Here is a 24,395-nt window from a genome sequence, read left to right on the forward strand (position 1 = left end):
AATTCGCTGTGGCGACGGGCATAGCTCACATGCAGGTGTTAACATCAATCGCCTTGAGCACATTTTTCGTCACCATTCGAAAATGGTCGCGCGACCGCTGCTAGTCGCAGGCGTAAACGAGTATTTACACGGCTTTGCAATCAAACGAATGAAGACTTAACTTCGTTACCACTGGAAGACATAACGACACGTTCATGCTTTCATGTCGGTGCCTGCATGGTGTTGATGCAGTGGTTCTTAGATTAAGCGTAATCTACTAACATTTTCAACTGTTTTTGTGCTGCCCGCCAGTTAGGGGAAAACATATTCAAAGAAAGACAGAAACCAAGGTTCAGTAGACTGGAGGAGTGAAACCTTCAAACTTTTGAGTACGAGCCTCACGCATAATAAACATAAAACGAAACGCCGCTTCGCAATCAGAAGGCACTGGCGTGAATATGTGGCGTAATTTTGTCCTAACACGACTTAAAGTGACACAGTTGAGGCAGAAAGTTGGGCTAGTTGGTTTCGAGAATAAAAGGCCATGGTACTAAGTCCCGTGCTTGTTCTTCTCGTTCCCACCTCCTTTTTTTTGTTATTACCACGACCTTTTATTCTCTACTTAAAGCACACAGTTTCTTTGTCAAGTATGTGTTCTGACAAGGTTTCCCACAAACCTTACTTACGCATTTCGGGAAATGCATACATTATGCCCCTGATTATTCGCGGCACAGATGACATGATGGTTCTCGATCAGTGATCATAAATGAAAGAAGGCGAAGCACGTTTATGACATGCTGTATTGCATAAGTATCAGAATTCCTCCTTCATAAAATGCTTACCGCAGGGTTTAATCGAGTGAAGGTTCGACAGTCATTTAGATTTATTGGAGTAAATGTACCGTCAGTGAACCGGGCGTCACAATCATCATTGTTGGCTGTATTTTATTTTTAATTGATTTTAACATTTCACCTTTCCTGCGTGCTTGTGGGTGCCTTTACAGTGTCCGTGAGCTATCTTAAACACCCACAAAAACTCGTATGACTACCTTGCCTCGTAACGCGGATTTCCTTGATGGATTTCCTTGATCGAGAACGTTGTAGCAAACAGGTAGAGTTAGCACTACCAAAGGCCCAAGCAATATATTACATCGATGTTATCGGAACAGTAGGATCATAGTTCAGTATTTATTATATGCCGGCTGTAGAGCCTCCCAGGCGGCACACCACGTGCGCCCTCACTTCAGAATTTCCACCACCACTCCGTCTAACACTTCGTTATATCACAGAATGATGTGAGCTCGGTGTGGCTTGCACAAATTTGGCTTCTCAAAGCGACACATATTGGCAAGGCGTCCGCCGCGGGTTTGGGCATAGCCCTTGCGCCAAGGTGAAGGTTTTGTTCGCGCCAGAGCGTAGGGCTGACCCTCCATTGCCGGTGCGTTATCAGGCATGCCTGCTGGTTATCATTCACACGCTGTGCATGTAGAACTTCTTTTTCTCCATCCGCGATGCTTCCATCTTCTTGCCCCTGACTTCCTCGCGCAGAAGCCGCTCCAATGAAGCGCGATCTGGCAGCAATCGCACCACAACAGGCTCTACGATCCTTGGTTCTGGTGTCCTGCGATAAAATATGTGAAGTAATTTTGTGCCTTCTCGACCGTCTATGTCTTTAGTCACATTAGACAGCCATTATCCAAAGTTCACAAAAGTAACAGCTGTAGCTGAAGAGCACGAACCCCCTGAATAGGGTGCGCACACTTGAGGAGCACTCTCTCACGTACATGAGGACCTGCTGTCGCCACAGCATTTTTAAACAACCCACCTACTTGGATGCTGAAGCAGGCCACTCGTGCGCTCAAGACGAAGGGCGATGGTGTGGAAAAGGTACATGTACATTATGCAGAAGCTCACAGTTGTATTGTACACTGTACCTGGTGTCGATCTTCACTAACTTCCACACTCGCCCTCCTGTTTCAAAAATATCCTGTGTCGTTTCATAAGGACCGTAAATGCTTGTAGGCTGTTAAAAAAGCCACAGTTTCGCCGCCGCGGCGAAGCAATCAATGCGATAGCAACAAATTGGAATGTAACGCGAAGAACGGAAAGCGGCTGGAAATTTCCAGCGCGTTACTCAAGCGCAAAGGACGCGCGAAAAGAACAACACACAGGACGAGAGCGAACTATCAAATGTCACAGCTCGACGCGTAAAGCGCGCTGCTCAAACATAAAGAAGGACGCATGAAACGAACGCACAGGTATAGGCTCCCCAAGCATCGCTTAGTGGCGCTGCTGCTCTTGGCAGGCAGCGCCATCTCTGGCAAAGTGGGGGCAAACTACGCGCGTTTTCCTTTCTCTCCAACGCGCTGCCGCCCGCTTCCGTGCACGTGCAGAGCTCTCGCGGTGCACTTGCGGCGCCTCACAATGTACCGCCTGCAGTGCGGATTCAAAAAGATCGTTAAGCTCGACAGGCACTTCCGAAAAGCGAACTTGAGAAAAGGAGAAAGGCTCGTCAATAACATTTACGGTGAAGAGCAGACGATCGACGACAACGACGCCTGACTCAAACCAAGTGCATTTCCCAAGTCGCGATTACACCGTGTAGGACGTATACCTCGAGGTAAGTCTCATTCTGTCATGTTAAAGATGTGTGATGGTCCATATGGACTCCTAAATGAAATCTGTGTTGTAGACTATGAATCATATGATTGTTTTGATAGGGCATGCTTGCAGTAGCAGCCGTGTACTTTCGAGAACTAACGTTTGCGGCGTGCGAAAAAAAGAAATTATACGGCCATGGCACTTTTTCCTGAGGAGGCCAGAGTCAAGTTCTCCGTGCCGCTCGAGCATCACCCGCCGATTAAAACGTGAAGCAGCTAGCTAAGTTTTAACCACTGTGAAGCAAGATGAACTGCTCGCCTCGTTTTTTTCGGCTCTTGCGTCATGCTTGCACTCTCTTTTATTGCGATAGCAATTATATGGATACTCTCATCTGAATTTTGCAGTCACCGTCTCTCGACGCCGTCATGTCCCGGATATGTATATGTATGTATATATATAAAAAGGCACAAAGAAAAATAAAGCAGAAGAAAAAAATTCTGTAGTACCCGACCGTTAGACAACTCAGCCACGCGCCATGTATGCGCCGGAGAAATAAGGGCGAGCTATTTATATACACCATGCACCGTTGGTGGTAACCAGATCTCGGAGGAGCGTGAGCGTGTTTTCTATCACGCAACGCTTCTAATTTTCTTTCCATTTGAAAACTGCCCTTGAGTCGCGCACGACAGTGGCTCTTTTCTCTACCCACTCGTGATGTGGAAGGAAAAAAAAAAGAACATCGGGAACACCTAGAGTTACTGCATATGCTACCTTTAGGTAGCAGAGTTGCGCATCTGTCTTCCAAACGCCGCTAGCAACCATGCGTTGCGGAGAAGCTAACGCTGGGGCCAAGTTTTGTATTTCTCGATGGCGCCGCTGCAGCGAACTGGATTGACACTAGTCGATCACATTGAAGTAAATCACCGGTCTTCGACACGCCAAACATGTCGACCGGTGACCCGGTAGACATGTCGCCTGCAAAAACGGAGTGAGTCTTCGCGACATAGCCATGGTTGCTAGCCAGACCTATGCGCAACTCTGCTACCCAAAGGTAGCATATACAGTAACTCTAGGAACACCTTGCATCAGATGCCCCCGTGTAGCTGAAGACGCAGGGGGCCACTCCACGCGCCACAGTTAAAAAGAAAAATAAATATTTAAGGGCGTCTGATTCTCTATTGTCGACACTTGCAGATGCAGCGCTCCTAATTTTCTTTCATTTCGAATACTGCCATTGAGACGCGCACGACAATTTGGCCATTTTTAGTACTCACTCGGGATGTGGAAGGAAAAACAAAGACAAAGAACACCTGGTACACCTAAAGACACACCTAGGGAGCCTTCATGTGTGCGCGCCCCCTCCGTAGGGGGCGCGCACACATGAAGGCCTCCTAGACACACCATGTGTCAGACGCCCCTTGTGGTAGGAGACGCAGAGGGTCATTCCACGCGCCGCAGTTTAAAAGAAGAAATATCTAAGAGCGTCTAAATTCTAGTATATTAACCGCCGGTTTCATGGCCAATCCCCCGTAGTGGGTAAGGGCTAAGCATTAAGGGTTAAGCAAGCGTCTGATTCTACATCCAGCTACTTCTGGTTCTTCGTGGGACATTACGATTTCTTGCTATCGCATTCATTGCTTAGCTCTTGCGGCGAAACTGACTTTTTTGCGAGGATATCAGCTTTACAGGCGTGTAAAACCTGCTGCGCGAACGCGCCTAGAAAATCGCACCAAGTCAGAAGGTCGCTATTGCAAGGTGGCAATTGCGAAGCATGTATTAGGCGCCAGATTTATTTAGCGGCTTAAATATATATATATATCACACTAATAAAGTGACAAAAACAAAGCAAACCAGCAGAACGATGTCAAAGCTTGCTGAAAATGCAGAGACGTCCGTTCCGGCGTGATAAAGCAGCCTTCCCGACGCGTAAATTGCAGGCGCCGAACTTTGGACAATGTGCCGAGTTCAGTGGAATTCAACCAACCGCGCAACGCTAACGGTATAACGCGAGTGTGCACTTTCAACGACGATGGGTAGGTCTCACGAACACGGGAATGAAAACACAATCTTTTTAACCTACAACCGTAAGTTCACTTTCAAAATGCGAGAAGATAGCGAGCAATCATTACTGTAGTCGCTGCGTGCATGCGCCGCGTTACGTACCGATTTAAGTAGTCGAAACAAACCAAAGCGATGGACTCAGACAGCCAAAACAGAAGGCGAGAGTGGGCTGTCAGCTAGACATGCTTGATTTTCCTTACTGCGGTGATCCACGCTTGTAGCCTGCATTTCTCGTGGGACATGCCCGGGAAACGATACAGTTTCACACGTGAATCGCGTTCTTGGTGTTGTATGCACTGTTGCGGCAAGCCACGACACAGCAAGATTTCGGACCTCGCTTCCGCGGGGTCGCTTCTGCCAACGCGGAAATGCAGCTTCGCACAGCAAGCCTGCCGGAACAGGGGCGCAATGCGCGTGCGCGCTGCCGACAAACAGGCTGAGTCGGCTGGGCCTGACCCAGTTTCGCCAGAGCTTCTCTCCAGAGCCGCAGCGCGACGCTGTCGTGGCGCTGTCGTGGCGCCGTAAACTTGAGCTTGGGTTCCCTATACACAGGACGAGCGCGAACTAACAACTCTCACAGTTGTTACTTATTTCTGTTTGAACAGCGTGCTCGCTTCGCAAACGCGCCCACTGCAGCGAGCGAAGTGACCTTCGTACGTTCTGTAACTTCAGCGCGGCCACTGCGATGAAATCACAAGACATACAACCCCACTCCCTCCACGAGATAAGCGTGCGCAGGCGACCACGCCCTGTAGGGCGAAGTGCATGGAGGCGCGCGCCCATCGCTACAAGCGAGGCGCGCGCGCATCACGCCATCTCGCTGGCGAGCAAGAACGCACGCTGAAGTTAATGGTGTATATAAATAGCTCGCCGTTAGCATGCTGAAAGGCGGTACTCTTCGTGGCCTAGCCATTTAACGCCGCGCGCTGCGGAGCGAATATATACACGGGACATGAAGCTGACGGCGACGGCGACGGCAAAAACCAGCCGAGAGTTTTCACATAATTGCTCTCGCAATAAAACGGCGGAGTCAGGCAATCATAGAGGGTAATAGGGAGCTTGTCACAAACGAGCGCTTAATTAGGCGCGTGCACCGCCGTTTTCTGATGACGGCGTGAAATCACGGTGCCAACAGCTCTCTCAAAGAGCGTGTGTAACAAAAAAACGAAAGAAAACAAGTATCAAAAGACGCCGCGATTCAAGGCCCTAGCACCGGTCGCTTTTCTAAAGCGTAGCCTCCCTCACCTCCTCTGCAGACGACGCACGCTGGGAAAGCGAACAACATGCAAACTCTAGAGAATTCAAAAAACACACGCGGCTACCGTTAGCGCATTCGCCACCGCAAGTGGAACCGGCGAGAAGAATCTCATCTGTCCCTAGCTTTGGCTGTGCTGCACGCCAAAGACACCCGAAGCTTCTGGAACCCGGGCGCGAGAAGATATGAGTTCAATGACGGGGAGTTAGGGTGTCCGGAGATGGTGAAGAAGTGATGTTGGTGAAGTGGGAGTAGTTCGGTCGGCCAATGAAGACGTGCTTTATGATGTATTAGACCACTGCACGGGCACGGGGTCGTGTTTTCACGACGGGCCCCGGCCGGGCTCGGGTCTGAAGCTCCGGGCTTACGGCCGGGCCCGGGTTTGAGGTTGCGGGCTCGGGTCGGGCCGGGCTTGGACTTTACTTAGTTCCTAAAGAGACACTAGAGTGATACAATGAATCGGATAATACGTCACGGATTTCAAACTGTACCTGTCGCATTTTTTAGACATTGGCTCAAAAAAACTTCTTGAAACTTGCCCTCTCAGATATCAGTGTACTTCATTTTTACCGATTAGGAACTACGTAGATCCTAGTAGATGCCATCAGAATCTATGACGTCACGGTGTTTGTTGCACGATTTTCAAGGTGGCGTCGGCACCCGCATTTTTCTTTTGCGCGTTTTCTCGCTTACCAAGACTCTTGTCTCAGCGAGCGTGGTGATTTTGTAATTTTAAGACAGTGATTTACTGATAATAGAAAAACTTGCTTTCTTCGTTAGTGCCCCTTCAAGTGTGTTCCTCACACGTTGTGCGTACATATACGTTTCACATTTCATCTCGACAAAACGTTTTTTTTTTTTTTATGTGGGGCAAGCTATTCCGAGAATCCATATTGCTTTTTTAGCGCAAAAAACGACACCACAAGAAAGAAGACGAAACACAGCGCGAGTGCAGCGTAGGTGTGGTCTACAAGATTCCACACTCTTGTGGCAAAGTGTATGTAGGTCAATCAGGCCGCTGTGTGAATGAGCGCCTTAAAGAACATGAGCGATCCCTGCCGACTGGTACGGGCTCACATTTAGCTCAACACAACAAAAAATGCAATTGTCAAGCCTTGTTTAGACTAACCACTCTCTTAAAGAAGAGTCGTGACACCACCGCCTGAGAATTATCAGAAGCTTTTTTCATTCAATCATTGGGGTCGCAGTGCATTAGTGTGCCTTCCATTACCTTGTTTTCCTCTGAATTTTCTTTTTTGGATTCGCTTTCATGATTGTGCTCAGGTGCCCAAGGTGTGGTGGTTGTGCGCATAGGGTGCACGGCGCATGTCCTACCGGTATCTGGTTGCTATAAAGACGAGTGACGCAATAAACCATGTCAGTTGAGAGTAGCGCTGTGTTCCGTCTTCTTTCCTGTGGTGTCGTTTTTTGTGCTAAAAAAGCAATATGGATTCTCACCAATTAGCCCGCCAACGCATTCTGTTGAACTATTCCGAGAGGTTTTATGAGCGGTAAGTAGTGATCTTTTGCTTCTTGCATATGGGGCGACTTGATTTATCTGAAACGGACGAGCTAAAAGTAAATAGATCAGGAGCCTATATCCTTAACATCTCGTTATTCTTTACTTCATTTGCATTCGTCATTATTTTATATGCCAATGTTATTCTGTAATCGCAGTAATAAATGTAATATAACAAATTTATACCTATAGCTTATCATCGCAAGTGCGATCACGGAGCCCGAAGGCGGGGAAACGTTCTTAAACGTTCCAGCCCTCCACAAAAACGAAAAGACTGCCCAAAGTCTCGTTGCAAAGAGTCCCTATAAAGACATGCTTTTTCTGTGGCTCCGTCTCGGCTTCCAGAGGTCATGTGACGCCAGGTGGACATGCACAGCCTGCTTTGTGTGCCCACTTTGTTAACATGTGAGCTTTCGTCTTGTTCGGCTATATTAGGGGTCTCAAACTCAGCTCGGTTGACGGGCTGCATCCACGAAAGTTTACTTCCGCTAGGGCCAGGATAGTGACGAAGGTAGGAGTGGAGGGGGAGCGAGGAATATGTTGAACCACATAGCCGATCGTTGAGATGGGCTCTGAGCTGCCGCAGGTAGGGCCATTCGCGCGACCTTCAACAATCCCGACCGGGCCGTCAAGTACCTCCTGATGGGCATCCCTCGGTCGCAGCAAGACCCGACAGAAGCCACGGCGCAGCGATTCAGTCAGAGGACGACCCACTAGATGGCGCTGGAGAGGGCGACTCATTACACAGTTCAAAGGATTCACTACAGTTTAAATAATACACAGTGAAAAAAAGAACTCAATATTATTTAATCACTTTCAGAGACACTGTCTGGGGTGTGTAATTAAATATTATTTACAGTGCTTCTTTGTCAACGTATCATCCGTAATACAACTGTTGTTTAGAAAATTAAAAAAAAAATGGGCATGATATGCTTAAGACTTAAAACCGTAATTCTTTCGTGAAAACGGTATATGCCATGTGTTTCTTTGCCTAATGTTGTAAGGTGTTGCATATGATTTTCTTAGTCGACATAGTGTGAGAAATGAATTGTTTTTTTACTCTTCAAATCATGCTTGTATTTACCAAAGAGATTGAAATCGTGCATCTGTTCTATTCGGAGCACCATAAATGTTGTGATTAAGCTTGATGTATGAGTGTCGTATGGAACACCTGGGATATGTGGGATTGCTTTCCTCTGTAGCATGATCAATTTTAGTTTGTTTTTTGGGTGGTGTTTTTCGATACGAGGTTACAGTAATTGATGTGTGATTGAAATAAGGCATTATAAATAAGGAGTTTAACATTTTCAGAAACTACATTCGGACTTTGGAAAGTGCTCCACATACCTTGGTAACCTTTTTGGTAACATCAATACATGGGAATCCAAGTTTAGGTCTTCACTGAAAGTGGCCCCCAATATTTTAACGTCCTGTACCACCTCAACCATTGTGTCACCGAGGTGTAGGTCCAGGCTAGCATATATTAATTTATTAGTTGGTTTGAATAAAACAGCCTCTGTTTCAGCCGCATTGAAAATAGATAATTCAGTTCACTCCGATGTAGTAGCTTTCCTAGCGTGTCCTGAGCTAATATATTAAGACGAGATACATCGTCGGATTGAAAGAACAAGCTAGTCGCATTCGCATAAACTGACAATTCGACGTTCTGGCTAACTCTTACTATATCGTTTACGCAGATGTTGAATAACACGGAGCCTAACACACTTCCCTGTGGAACACCAATGCTTATATCTAATAATGAAGACCTTTTATCTTTGATGTTTACACACTGATCTTGGTGCCGTAGATAAATTTTGACAAGATTTAGGGCTACACACCGTAAGACATAATTTTCTAGTTTAGTAAACAGCGTTTGGTGGTGTATTCTGTCACACATATATATAGCCAATGTTAGCTTCCTTTTATCAAATCCCTTTAGGATATTTCTTTTTGTGCTAATAAACAGTGTTCAGTTGATAAACTTTGACGAAAACCTAACTGTTCTGACGCAAGTAAAGAGTGCTTATCGCAGAAAGAGATGATTGGCTTACAGATAATCTTTTGTAGCCTTCAGTAACGTTTGTCGCCAGAATGGTTGGTGATACATAACTTCGTAGGAATAACAGCACGAACACGACACACGACGACCAGGAAGAACACGGGACAGCATTCTGTCCCGTGTTCTTACTAGTCTTCGTGTCTCGTGTTTGTGCATTTATTCCTACAAACGTTTCTAGTCCTTTTGAAATAACGGGCAACAATGCAGTTAGACGGCAATTTGTAAAATCATTCTTATTTCCCGATTTCTACAACATGCTTACTTAGCGCGCTGCATTTTCTCAGGAAAGCCTCCAGTGGTCAGGCTCAAGTTGATCAGCAAGGAAAGTGGAGGCACTAAACGGTGAAGTACTTGTTTAATTGGGCGAATCTCTTTGCCTGTGTGCTTTCTGGCCCCTTTTTAAGTTCCGCTGCTCAAACCAATGTTAATTGGCCCAATATGAGTGTCATCAATATCGCGCGCTCTACTGTTCTTGAGGCCCATAAAGTGGAATGTTCAGTTGCTGCTTCAAAGAACGCATATTTCATATTTGAGTTTGGCGAGCACTTCAATGTAGCAGACGATTCATTTCTTGCCATAAAACATTACTACGAGAACTTGCCCTATCAAAGAGGTATAAAAAATAAGCATTCTTTTTGTCACGTAAAGTTTTGGTCAACGTGTTTCAATTTTTTTTAATTCGGCCAGATCACTGGTGTCTTTACTTTTGATAAATCTGAAATATAAGGCATTCTTTTTACGAATCACCTCGTGGCAATCACTTGTTAACCAGGGCTTCCGAATTTTCTTTGAGGCTCTCACAGTCTTTAGCTTAAAGCAATTGTGGTATGTATTTTTTAAAAGATGCATCAGAGTATCATAAGCCTCATGAGCTTTTGTGCAGTTATAGAAGGCACTGAAGTTTAACCATGCAATATGGCGTCTAAATTGCTACAAAGTTCTTGAGTTGATTTGCTGCCTTTGATAGGGTTCAGAACGACTTGTTTGTAGGTGTCTATAAACATCATTTATTTATAAATCATATATATAGGGACTTGATCGCTCATATCCGATATAGCGGAGTGCGATATCAGACAGTCTCTTCTGTTATTCATAATAAATATGTCTAGAAGACTTTCAGAGTGAATGCTGACACGAGTTGATTGGTTTACTGTAACTGTACTTGCAAAAGAATCAAGCAATAGCTGGAATGAACGTTACGCTGCATTACTTCATAAAACCTTCGCTTTACAGTCGCCAGTTATTACGACACACAGTCTATTTGTGCCAACAAAAGTGGGTAGTCTTTCAAAGAAGACATAACACTTTTTAACACAGCCGTCAGGTGGACGATAAAGAACAGCATCAGCATGGTTGTCTTGGATTAGTGCTAATGCTTCGTAATCTGGTATGATCACTGTAAAGTCGATGAGCAAGCAACAAGATTTTCTGAGATTTACTGCATAATCCGCCCCCTCGGCGGGAAGATCAAATGAAGTAAAAGCTATTATAGCCTTGCAATCTGAACACTTGCACCTCGCATGTGTATCAGGTTTCCGTACGTATAATAACGTCGAACCCAAAGAAAATTAATCCAGGAATGTGGTGAGCTCATCCTACTTATTTCCAGCCGATCATGCATTGCAGTGTAAAAATGCCAGGTGAGCATCATCGTTTTGATGTACGATATTTTTGGTGACGTCATGTCAGACAAAAAAAGGATAACAGAAAACTAAAAATGTGTGACGAGGTAGTCACTACTATACCAAGCAGGGCTACCTTCACGCATCCTGTCTACATCGGCTTCACTGGTTCTTTGGAGGCACGAGAAATGTCTGTTTTTCGAGTGAACGCCTTGCCACCCTTGGTCCATGTAAATGCGAGGTCAGTTCCCGTTTTCATTGCAAACGTCAATCCAAGCAGCTTCTTAAGTTGCGGGCACAAGTGGTTCTTAATGTATACAGGCAGCTTTGTGGTAAAACTAAGGCCTTCCGATTTTTTCTGAGATCGTTTTGCCTTAGCTATTAGGGCGTCACGTTTCACTCGGCGGTTGTAAGGTATTACAATCTTTAACAGAGGTGTCTTGGTTGTCGGAAGCATTCGAACGAGCCTTTATACTTCGGGCCGAAACGCGATGGCAAGCTTCAGTGTCATGCTCAGTAATAGTCTCACCTAGTGCAACCGCTATTTCATTAAGCAATTGTGCAATGCTTTCATTGACTGCTGGAAGGATGTCTTTATTCTCGACGTTTTTGTGCCGTGAATATTGACCTTGAGCGTTGATGCGCGATGCATTTTCTTTCCTTTTATTTCTTAGACAATGAATCCCTTGCAAAATGGTTTCTCGAGTTGTTTCAATGCTGTGTTTTCCTTCTTGATGTCTGAGCATTCTTTCTTGGGGGCAGGGCTGGGCAGTATCGCGATACAAGAGTATCGCGATAGTATTTCAGAGATACTTTTGAGTATCTGTATTTCTGTATCGAGATACGTTTGAAAAATGTATTTGTATCTCAGTAGTGAAATACATTTACGATGTATCGCCTGCATCGCGATACTATGCTGGCCACGGTATCTCGTTACATTGTTTTTTTGTGTCGGAAATGAGTTGAGGCGTGTTTCTAATGGGGGAATGGCGTTTTTTTTTGTGCCAAGACAAGCCAAGGCGCGCCGCCGGTCGCCGACAGATAGGGCGGCGATGGTATCCGCTCAAGCACAGAATGGTCCATGTGGTAAACGCGCGACGCCGCAGACGGCAGAATCCCGGGGGCAGTGTTGTCGGTCTCTGCCGACGAAAGTCGCTGTCTCTCAAGGTCAGTGCAGCACGCCTAATATTTTTCGGGTGGCAAGCTATTACTTCGCGACCTCCCACGCGGATACCGCCTTGGAACAGGCTTTGCAATGTTTCGCGTGCATTCAGTTCTCAAAGCGGCGGCACTTTCAAAAGCAGTTCCCGTAGTCGCGGCGGAAGGGACTAGAAGATGGCTATCTTTGACGCGCTTTCATCCACCTCTCCAATGTCAGGGTGCGTTCCTAATTGATTACATGCGTGAAACGGTCTTTTGTGGTAGCAGGCTCCCCCACCGCCGGAGCCGAATTCGCCTGTTGCGGTTTTCTGAAATGGGTCCTGGTAGCGTCGGTGGTGGTGATAGCTTCATCGAAGCTGACAGGGTCAGACGGCTTAGGATTCCGAAGATGGGGACAGACTTCGGATTCTTAACAGTCAGAACAACCCAAGTGAGGGCGGAAGCGTTTCGGTATCTAGATGACCCTAGAAGAGATATCGCCACGCTGCACGGCAATCCGGCTATGAAGGCGATATTTATTCACGATAACACGAATTTGTGCTCGCCTTCAGCGCTAGACAGACTTTTTTTCTTTCGTGAGTCTTGTGCTGAGGCTGAACCTACGCTGTTAGAAGACAGCCTATTTGATATGCTCACACAGCAACCTTCTCAGCAAATCAGATCCTATGTGCAAAGTAAATGCATACTTTTTCTCAATTCACTGGTGTTCATTAGTGATTCGAGTGATTTGCTTAAAGTGTGCTATTTCTAGCATAGCTTAGTTTGTTCGCCAAGTATGTCGATTTCGGTGTCCAATTCTTGTTACTGCTGCTGTGAAATAGTGTATTTTTATTGCAATTGATACTTGTAATTATGTCAATATTGCTAATTATGTACTTTGTCCACCCCCTCCCCTGAAAGGTCTTAATGGCACTGAGGATACTGTTATAAATAAATAAATGAACTGAACGTTTCGATGCCCTGTAACTTTATTAACAACATTATGCTGCACTAATAAGTGTCTTTGCATAGTATGAGCATCCTTCAAAAAAAAAAAAATATTCCAGCATCTGTATCGCTGTAACTGTATTATTCCGGAATACTTTTTTCGTCTTATTGCAAAAGTATCTCCGAAATATCCCGTTACGTTAAAAAGCAAATGTATCTCAGTATCTGTATTTTAGGCTTCCAGTTCATGTATTTCGATATCTGTATTCCGGAATACTTTTCTGATTATCTCTGCCCAGCCCGGCTTGGGGGACTCATATTCCTTGCTTATGAAGTCTAAGCTGCTCTTTAGGCCCCTGTTATCTCTTCGAAATTCTCGCTTCAAACTCTTTTTCCCTTCCCATTTTGGGACACATTTCACAAGGATGAATTCACACAATTCACAAAAACAATATTGGCAGCAGAGGCAACAGAAAGAAGAGGATGAAATGTTTGAAATATTCAAGCCTGAGAGACAGCTACTCGGCCGATCCCCTCCAATAAGTATGTGCCATGAGGAGAGCACAACAACAACATGTAGAGGCTAAGTCTGTGCGCTGTCTGCCGCCTCCGTTGCCAAAGTGTTGTGAAGCCGGCTTCGCACTGCTTTATAGCCGTGTAGCAGTGTCCACGCAGGCGTACAAGGGGCGTGGTAGTGTCCACGTAGGCGTGGGAAAATCCTCGCTCTGACGTTGCCAGGTGACAGCGTTAGCTGTTTAGCTGGGCTTGAGCTTTGCAGCTCCTTGACCGACGCCGTGCACGACACCGTAGCTGTCCTGGTATTAACCGTGAGACAAGTAGAGGCCTGTACGGTGTCTGCCGCCTTGCTAGCACCGTTGCTCGATGCGTTGCGCGACCGAAACCGCGTCGCTTATCACTATCGACAACTGCATGTCTTGCCGTTACTTTTCTTAACAGATTTGCATAGCGATGGCTGCACACGTAGACCAGAGCGCTACCTATGGAGCAGCAGGTGTATTAAGAAGCGTCAATGTAGAACCTCTCGCGCCGTCTAGGAGTGGTGGAAGAAATTAATGCATTATAATAGTTGCTACTAGCCATGTGAATTTCAAAGCGGAAGGTTAATGTCGAGTATTTTCCAAAACGCGCGAAACCATTCACGACTGTAGTCAAAACAAGAAATCAGTTGCTCACGGTCGGATCGGTCGACGGCCACAGTGAGCGATGCAGTAGAGCAAGTCGATGCAGCACAGATTGGCGCAGCATTTGATGGCTAGCAAGAGGATGAAACAGAGGAAGACACATGCGGTGGTCAGCATAACGGACAGCAGCATCTCTACGTCGTCGCGGGGTGCTGCTGGGGCCACGACCACGGGAGCCCCAAACTCTGCTGGCACAGCGGAAGTGGCGGACAACGAAACTGCTGAAGATGACGAGTTGTTCAGCGTTGCCAGCAGTCTGCGGAGGAAGATAAAGATGCGCAGGCCAAAGTGTACGATTACCTTTAATCAGTTTTCTTTTTCGGCGCCTCTGTGATATGTTAGTTTCAAGCGGATCGCTGCGCTGGTAGACCAGGACGCGACCTATGGAGCCGCAGGTGTATTAAGAAGCGTTAAAGTGGAACCTCTCGCGCCGTCTAGAGAATGGACGAAGAAACTAATGCATTACAAAAAGCACCTTTGGAATAAAGAAATACCTGAACAAAATAAAGTTTCTTCACTTGGCTGGACATCAACCAGGGCCCACACGCTACCAAAGCGAATGTATTCACAACTGGGAAAAGGATGCTGCGTATTTCACAAAAACTTTTGTGCATAGCATTTTTTTAATTGATACTGTTCTTTTCACATTCTGAATTACCACTCCCATGTTTCCTAAATCGTATAACTTCCTAAGTATTACTTCGTTATTTTTTACGCAAGCACATTGCGGCCTTTAAACTACCCAATGCTGGTAGTTCGCGCCCACGTTGTCTGCACTTTTGTTTCTTTTTGTTTTCTTCACGCCAAGCCATTACACAGTATGTATGACAAACTAGGCCAAACCTAAGCGACGTGCCTAAACTTTGCTCTTTCTACGACGTTCTCAGTAATGTCTAAAATTAGAAATTGGCAAAAAAAAAAGATGGCTGATCTCTCCGTCATAGGAATCGGTATAACACGAAAGTGAAACGTGTCATCACAGAAGTAGCTGATTGTTTATAGTGCATTGCTATACGAGAGCTTGTACAATGTCCATTGTTTGGCAGATGTAGCACCGCCTGATGTGGACGCACTCACGTTGACGTCTAGTGGCCAGGGCTTAAAGGCGGGGGGGGGGGGAGTCCGGCCCCCCTCTCGGCAGTCCGACGGTGACACTGCGGCACCCATTTGACAAGTGCTGGAGTTGAATTTTTTTGTACTAATGCATTGTGCGGGCAAATTATACTGTGCAATTTTTCGAATAATGATTTCATCGTGATTGTTTCGTTGACGGGGTGTCAGCAAAACAGAACAAAACGGGTATTCGCCGCGAGATCGAACTATAGGTGACACCACCATCGCTGCGTTTGTGTGGATAGGTGGTCGGCGACGCGTGTACAAATGTACGCAGCGGCGCTTCGCCGTAGGCGGTTTTAGTCGATTGTCGGCGAATAAAGCGCGTTGACTGCAGCCTAATGGTAATGTATACGCCCTCCATTGCCACATTATTGCACGAAACCGGCCTAACGTTCCTATTACGTGTGAGAGAAGCACAATGTGCCAATCAGTGGGGTATTGGCCTTCGGTCCCATTCGTATTTTGCACGTGCTCGCTGTTCTTTCTTGCTTTATTTGCACGTGTTTAAATTGTGTTTTGCCTATACCAGAATATAGATAGCGTTGCGCGACTGAGCCAATTAGGTATTTACTTCTTGCTCTAGCGGCTACAAAAAAGAGAGCCTGTAATTCTGCGTAATTATATGAAGTAGAAGTTTGTGCACTTTGCTTTTCTAGCTGTTTGCATGAATACGCGTACTGATATAGAAATGCGTGGCTTCAGGTCTTTCTTACCGCTAACCGGCCTCTGCAGACGCTAGTTCATGCTTTGCGGTATCACAAGGATTTCCAAATCGCCAATACTTCACAAGATGGTGTCGCTAAAATTCTGCATTCACACATAGATATTTAGTACTTTTATTTCGTTTACGACGATGTCAAATGCGCTATGTGATGTGCAGTTCTTGTTCTGCGCTAAAAAATGTAACAGGGGGACGACACGGGAACACAGACGTGCGCAAACTTTCAACTGTTTATTTGCGATCAAAGCACGCCAATATATACACAGACATGAAAGGGCAACAAGCAGATACAAACGTGACGTAGAACATGAAAAGGCGTGAAAAATGGAAGAGGGTGCAAATCTACAGATTTCATGAAGACGCGTGTGTATTTACGTGATGGTTGCCTATGAAATTAAAAGCGGGCTTTCCCAGAACCACAGAAGGAGTGCTTACGTATGTTGATTGGTCATTTTTTTTGCATAAAGTAGGCCTCCATGATTTCTCGCCCTTTTTTCGATTTGCTGTGTTCCAAAACCTTGGTGTCGCTGAACATAGGCTTACACCCGCAACGTGCGCAGTGCGCTGCTAAGGGCCCTGGAGACTGTAGCGTTTGAGTCGCGTATCTATGTTCTCTTAATCCGATATTTAAGCATCGTCCCGTCTGTCCAATATATGATCTTTCGCACGTGAGGGGGGATCTTATAAACTACGTTGTCCACACAATCCACATACCGGTTAGCATGCCTTATCCTGCAGCTGTTGCTAGATGGTTTTTCTTTTTCGGAATTAACTTTTTTGCAGAGCCCTTTCAATTTCAAAGGCGCTGAAAACACAGCTTTTGTGCCGCGCTTTTCAGCTATCTTTTTTAGGCTATGCGAAATTTTATGTATGTAGGGCAACACGGTCACCTTCCTACCTTCATCTGTGTTTTTGGCTGCAACCTTTCCGCCGCTCAGGCCCTTCAAAATCTTTTCAGCGACAGACGCTACCATAGAAGGGGGGTAACCACTGTCTCTGAGTCTAGAGACTTGATGTGATGTGCTTGAACGACAAAGAGGTACCCACATTGAAATGATTTTGGCGAATGGACGGTACGATGGTTGGACCTAGTGCCATATCGACACGTGCATGCACTCGCTAATCAGAGTGCATACAAGTCTTGTAAGGCGAAATGCTCATGTATATCGTGTAGGCATACATCCACGCATTTTATACTGTGCTAGACCAGCGGAATAAGCTGTAATCTGAGGACGTGCATGACGTACACACAGAAGCGAAGACGGTGTGGCTAGCAGACGACGCAAAGAGCCATCCACACCACGGGGTTTCGTCCACTCGCCGCTAGGTGCCGACTCTGCTCGATATCGCGGCCAATAGTCGTACTGCTGAATCCAATTCACTGAGACACTGAACACCACGGGCAACACCTCCTGAAACCACGGGTCACCACCTTGTTCGACAGAGTGTCTTGGCACAGCATACTGTTTTACGAGGCACCTGAGTGTGAAGCTACCTCCTCGTGAGTCAGCAATGGTTCACCTTGGTCTGTTTAGATCGCCACTCAATTTTCATTCTTTTAGTTGTGCATCACAAGTCTGTAATTGCAAAGACGCGTGTATTTTGCCTACCTTATTAGGCAAGTGGTAGTGAAAATAAAATATAGCATTGTCGTGCCTGAGGTTCTGAATCCAGTGAGTCAACTAATGTTACTTATTTTGAGCTCACATATCTTTAAGCCTTTACGTCCCGAGTTATTTTTGGAAAATCGTTCCCAAAATAATTTCATTTAATGATTGATTGGATTGACACGTTGAATGAATGCCCGAATTATATTCGGAATAATATGTGTTTTTATAGCATTCATGAGCATTTCTTCAGTTCTAGATACAGTTGGCTTCACTGCACTGTGATCATCACAAACACCCCTGTCAACGCTTAATCTATAGCATACATATATACAGTGAAATCTCGTTGATACAAGTCTGAATAATACGGTTTTCAGCCTAGTACGTTTTCGTTTTCATTCCCGGCAAACATTCATTGGAAATAATGCATTTTCACGCGTTTAATACGATCAAGTTTTTGCCCAAAATGGGATAATACGACCGCGAAAGTGGACTTTATATATATATATATATATATATATATATATATATATATATATATATACAGTGAAATCTCGTGGAACCCTGGAAGACCTATTATATCAGGAACGGGGACACTTACTGAACCAATATCTAGCTACATTGATTTCTTGATTAGGGACTTTCCGCCTCGGCATCCATCGTACCTGCTTGACACAAACCACTTCTTGAGAGAAATTGAAAGTCTTACAATAATGGAAGGTGCTTTTCTCGTCACACTAGACGTCACGTCACTATACACAAACATACCCCATGATGATGGCATTCAGGCTCTTGTGAAATCCTACAGGGAAAATGCACCGGCCTCTTCTCCACGCCCGATTGTCCTTGAAACTCTAGCCAAGATCGTCCTCGAATTAAACAGCTTCGAATTTGACAACCAATATTTTCTTCAAATAAATGGAACGGCGATGGGAACAAGAATGGCGCCGAACTATGCCAATATATTTATGCACTAGTTCGAATCCAGTTTTCTGTCAACATATCCCACGAGCCCCGCCTTCTATAAGCGGTACCTCGATGACATCTTTCTTATTTGGACGGGCACTGAAGAACAACTAATTAAATTTATTGATGCATTTAACAACGTTCATAAAAACATTTCATTCACGCATACTTATTCTAGAACTGAAATTAACTTTCTTGATGTTAACGTAAGGGTGGAAGGGGGTAAACTGATAACTAGTGTTTACAGGAAGCCTACAGACGCGCAGCAATACCTCCACTTCAAGAGCTGTCATCCGCGGCATTGCAAAACCAGCATCCCATACTCCCAGGCACACCGATTTAGGAGAATATGCTCTGAAACAAAGGACTTCAAAGAGAACACGGACCGTCTACGTAACGTCCTTATAAAGCAGCATTATCCACCTCCAATCATCGACGACGCAATACAAAAAGCAGCGAATCTGAACCGCCACCAAATCCTACACAATCAGAACACAGAAAGTAAAGGGGAACGAAGCAACCTAATTCTTACATTCACTAGTAACGCGCCGAATGTTAACAAAATTCTCAAAAAGCATTTCAATATCATTGAACGAAGCGACCGCCTCAAAAAGCTCTTCACTGTCCCGCCGCGGGTGGTATACAGACGCCCGAAAAATGTGAGGGACTATGTAGTACACTCTAAAACAAAAAGAACAGGACAAGTTGGCTGTCATCCCTGCGGGAAAAGTAGATGTCAGGTGTGCAAGCACATGCAAACAACGACGATAGCTGAAAGTACGCATGGTAATTTTACACACACCATACATGGTGACCTTAACTGCGACTCCCCAAACGTTGTCTACTTGTTGGAATGTGGAATCTGCGCTAAACAATACGTTGGACAAACTGATACACCTTTTCGAATCAGATTCAACAACCACCGCTCGCATGTGAACACACTACCGAACCTTCCCCTTTCCAAACATATTAAGTCAGAAGGTCACAGTTTCGATTCCATTAAAGTAACACTACTCCAAGGAACTTTCCGCTCTCAGAGAGAACGTGAACAGCCGTGAAGCATACTTAATACACAAATTCAACACCGTTGAACATGGAATAAATGAACATCCGGGTGCTCTTCCTCTTTTACGTGCCTTAAAGCACAAATAGTACTTTAAATGAAACTAACATGAACCCAACAAAATACGCAGCAAAGATGCAAGTGTAAGGCAATGCCTTCGGTGATCGTACCTGCAGTGTTTTTCACCCTGTCATGTGTGCCGTCTTTTACCTTCCCCTGCTTTGTATTGTACAGCGCTTGGAAAGAGCAGCAATCGATCAATCTAAGTGGAAGCCCGCCCTCCCTCTTCCTTCTTGCCCCTAGCTCTTTTTTTTTCCCTTCTGTAGATCCTTGACCGGAAGTCGCTAATGTCACTCAACGTGTTCGTTCTCGCTTTGGAAGCGGGCGTCGTTTATGAGACAAACGAGCAGGCTCGGCAACAAGTCAGATGGTATACAAGACTCCTTCGGCATGGCCCAAAAGTACAGTACGCCGCGTCAACAGTGCTCACCGACACCCACTTAACCCCCCCCCCCTTTTTTTTTTCTTTTTTCTTTTTTTTTTCTCCGGTCAGCCTGTTTGAATCGCACACCGGCTGTTTTTAACTCGAGCCGGCGCTTCGTCCAGCCCTACGGGACAGAATAGAGCGACGAATTTTAACGATGAGTAATAGCCGACGCATAAGTATAAGCTCTGTCGCGAAGCACTCCGCTGTCGGCGGTGGCGTGTTACTCCTCGCTCCTGATGGGCCCTAAGCAAACTTTTTCTCCCTCCCGCTCCTTCTCTCTCTCTGTCACCTCCTTCCCCTCTCCTTTGATGTCCATATAAACACGGAAATATGCACGAACATTTCGTCCAGGCTTTGACCGCAACGTTGACGTAATAAATGAAGTTTTCTTGAAGTGCCACCTCTTATACTTATACGGCAACCAAAGGCAACCACTCCTTCAACTATATATATATATATAGTTTAAAAGAAAGTTCTGAAGGTCCGGTTCGCCTTCGTCAGGTTCATTCTGACGAAGGCCGTGCCACGGCCGAAACGTAAATGAGTAAATATATATATATATATATATATATATATATATATATATATATGTGTGTGTGTGTGTGTGTGTGTGTGTGTGTGTGTGTGTGTGTGTGTGTGTGTGTGTGTGTGTGTGTGTGTGTGTGTGTGTGTGTGTGTGTGTGTGTGTGTGTGTGTGTGTGTGTATTGCCGCTTTTGCGAGGGCCTTCAATGAAGGGAGACTTTAAGCCCTGCTAGTGGCACATCTCCGTATCGACGACTAACGCCCATGATCACGATTTAACCCTTACGGTAGCTGAAGTTGTCAAGATATACCTGAACACCACATACGGTGAATCTCGCGCAAAGATGGCGTGAACAAGTACATAGTAAACACTGATACTCGATATTCACTCCTTCAAAGCGTCATAAAACGCGGAGAGAAACGCGACGAGCGTCGTGTCTTCCCTCTAGCCTGGCCGTTAATTCTCACAGGGCGAGCGGGGAACGCGGCACGACAGCCAGACCAAGCAAGGCGAGCGTCGGAGAGCTATTTTTCGATATGAAGGGATGCTATGAACGAGCCCTCGGCTAAAGACGCCACCTCGCCGTGTGTTATAGCGTTGACGACATTACAGTTCTCCTATTGGGAACGTGCTGAAAAGCAACGGCGCGTTGCAGGAGCTAATGGCGGAGGCAACGTAGTTTCCTTTTTCGACCCTCGTGGCACACCTGTCACCAACCCGTTGTAAAATGTACGCTCATAGCATCCATCCAAGAAAACTGTGAGAGGAAAGTGTGAAAGATAAAAGGCGTCTTCATGTAGCCTGCGTTATGAGTTGGCGGTAGCTCAGTGGGCTCAACGCCCACCCGCCATCGTCGCGGACCGAGCGGTCGTGGGTCGACTGCTGTCAACGGAAGCTTTTGTTCTAGTTTTTTACAGTGTAGCTATTGAACAAATCGTTCCCTTTTCGACGAACGAAAAAACTATCATCGTCATAAACGGGTATGGGCCAAAGAAATTGGGTAAATCCCGCTTCTCACCACTGGTCCACTAAAAATGAAGGCTACAGTCATCCCAGCAACAAGTGGCTGCGAAGCAAAGGCGGTGATCCAGAGACCCCGACTACGTACGACGAGAGAATACCAGAGAATGGGAAATGCAACGGCGGCTGCGAGAAGTCTCCGAAGCGCTGGAAGCCTTACGCCAACGACGACGTGCCCTTAGACCTGTGAGAGGTTCGAACGCTTGGTTTCAGCGCGAGTTTCTTTTTGCGTGTGTGTGTGTTAAGATTTTCTGTCCAAGTCTTCGTTAATTTTTTTTCTTTACTTTCCTATCTTCTTTCCTCTTTCTCTCTTTCCAGCTTCCTTTTCTCTGTCTCTTCGCTCCTCGCGAAAGAGCAGGCAGGCGTAGTGCCCCTCTACGTGGCAGTTGCCAGCTTGGTATCTCCCTGTTTTCTGTGTGTCCTTGTGTATCTTTCCATGAAAAGCAAATAAATAAATAAATAAATAAATAAATAAATAAATAAATAAATATTTAGAGTTTCGACATCTCTGTCGTTTCTGTGACTATGTGGTTTAACTGGAACCTCCTTGCACTGAGAATCAACGTATAAACAACCTAGCATCACCTAGCTAAAGAATAGCAACAACCTAACGACCTATCAGCAACCTAGAAACAACCTACATCACCTAGCTAATACCTAGAGACAACCTTGTAGCAACCAGATTAGTCTTCAGAATTGTCCCGTTTCGCTTTTTCAAGACTTGCGCAGCTTAGTGCGAGACTCGGCAATTTTTTTTCTTTGCCATCTGATGGCGCTGGGTTTGCTGACGTATTTCCGTGACGCAAATACGTCATGAAAGTCTCGATGGATCTCGGCGTAAAACACATTGTGTTTAAAAAAAAGGCAGGCGACGCTGGAGAGATCCCAACGGTGATTAGGCGCGATACGTAGCAATTAATTTTGAATTGACAAAAACGTTCGTTAACCTTCATAGTACAAGTACGGCGGCTTCGTTGAATAATTGCAACGTAAATGTCATATAACAGCGTTCGGATCACAGAACTCGAGAACATAATCAGCGCTAGCAAACAAGGACCTAAGAGAGACGACACCACAATGCGCTATCGTCTTTCTTACGTCCTTGTTTGCTAGCGCTGAATATGTTCTCGAGTTCGGTTTACCAACACGCTCGAAAAATGAGAAGGACCACAGAAAATGCGATCTCTCTTAGGAGTACCGCAATACAAATTTCCAGCACCAGCACAAGCGAAACCGAATCTTGAAACCCCCGCAGCCGCTTCTCTCGAAATGACGTCCCTGCTTGCATTATAAAACGGTGAGCGGTCGCCGCTCGCAACGCGATCAAATGTCGCGCGGATTGTGCAGCTGTGCGGCCCTGATTCTGGTCAAGTTTCCACTAAATTTAGCCTATAACGAATGAGCAGTTTAATCTTACCCCGATTACATAAGAGTTTTCTGCAGAATCATGGTCACGCTGATATTTTCTTCAAGTGCATGGTTATGCCTGTTCATGAATTTCATTGCAGTCATATTAAAGGAGGCAACTAGTTCTTCATAAACACTTGAGAAAACTCACTTTTTTTTTACCAATGTTGCGGTCTCCGGAGGCCGAATGGGTTGTGCCACTTTGGTTCTTTTGATTGTTAGCATCAAGCAGGAAGCGTAGGTCATAGCCACAATGTCCAAGACATGTGGCACATGTCAGCTAATTTGTGTTCTATCTGAATTAGTGTGACACTCTTGATGTTAGAGCTTTAATGTTTGAGGCACCAATGCGCCAACATACAGTTTGCAGGGGAGTGAACTCACAGCATTAGGTATCGTTTCAGAGGGCTCGTCAGGAATTAGTTGGAAGCTAGATAAGTTTGAAAAATGTGGTACAAGATTTCCCGTGAAAGTGATGTGCCAGTTGTCATCTTTAAGAATACAAACATCTTGAAGTAACAAATATTCTGAATTTTAGTCGCTAAAGGATAAGACGAATGTGTACGTAGGAATGTGAAGAAGCCTGTCGCTTCAGTTTTTTAATGAGTGTGCCACAGTAGTTCTCTCCTATTTCAATGTATCTCTTCCGTCGAATGCTGTTCTTCTTGCATTATCAGTGCCATCGTACGTGGGCTGCGGGTCTGTCGCGATCTTAAGTGAGGATGCAGCATGCTTCATCGTTTTTCCGCTGATTAGCGGACGACATGCTTCAATTAAATAGTCAACCTGACTAGTGCGGCGTCAATATAACAATGACGCTGTAATGACGTGACACCCCGAATGGCATAGGCATGGACTGGCAACATTTAAAATTGTCTTTCAGATTTCAGATTAGACAATAAATTCGCGTGGTTGCATTATTGTGCAGTACTTACCCGAGCGTGTCATTCGGGTCCTTCGATAGCCACTGTTTGTCGGGCGTCTCGATATCTCCCGAGTGCAGGTGTACTGAGAGAAAGACGTTGAAGAGTCTCGACAAAGCGTCACTCCGCACGGACAGCAATTTGTAGCTGGTGTTGTTGACGTGGAGGTTCTCCAT

The 24,395-nt window shown here is 45.5% G+C and overlaps 1 protein-coding gene across 1 annotated transcript; it reads right to left on the reverse strand.

Annotated features, from left to right (window-relative positions):
* Positions 1-1,448: 1,448 nt before the first annotated feature.
* Positions 1,449-24,395, reverse strand: LOC119389145 (uncharacterized). Its single transcript, XM_037656378.2, has 3 exons — positions 24,232-24,395; positions 14,378-14,641; positions 1,449-1,599 (listed from the first exon to the last, which is right to left on the reverse strand). The coding sequence occupies exons 1-3, from the start codon at positions 24,393-24,395 to the stop codon at positions 1,449-1,451; spliced, it is 579 nt and encodes a 192-aa protein (XP_037512306.2).

This window comes from Rhipicephalus sanguineus, chromosome 4 (genome assembly GCF_013339695.2).
Source record: "Rhipicephalus sanguineus isolate Rsan-2018 chromosome 4, BIME_Rsan_1.4, whole genome shotgun sequence".
NCBI classification, from domain to species: Eukaryota; Metazoa; Arthropoda; class Arachnida; order Ixodida; family Ixodidae; genus Rhipicephalus; species Rhipicephalus sanguineus.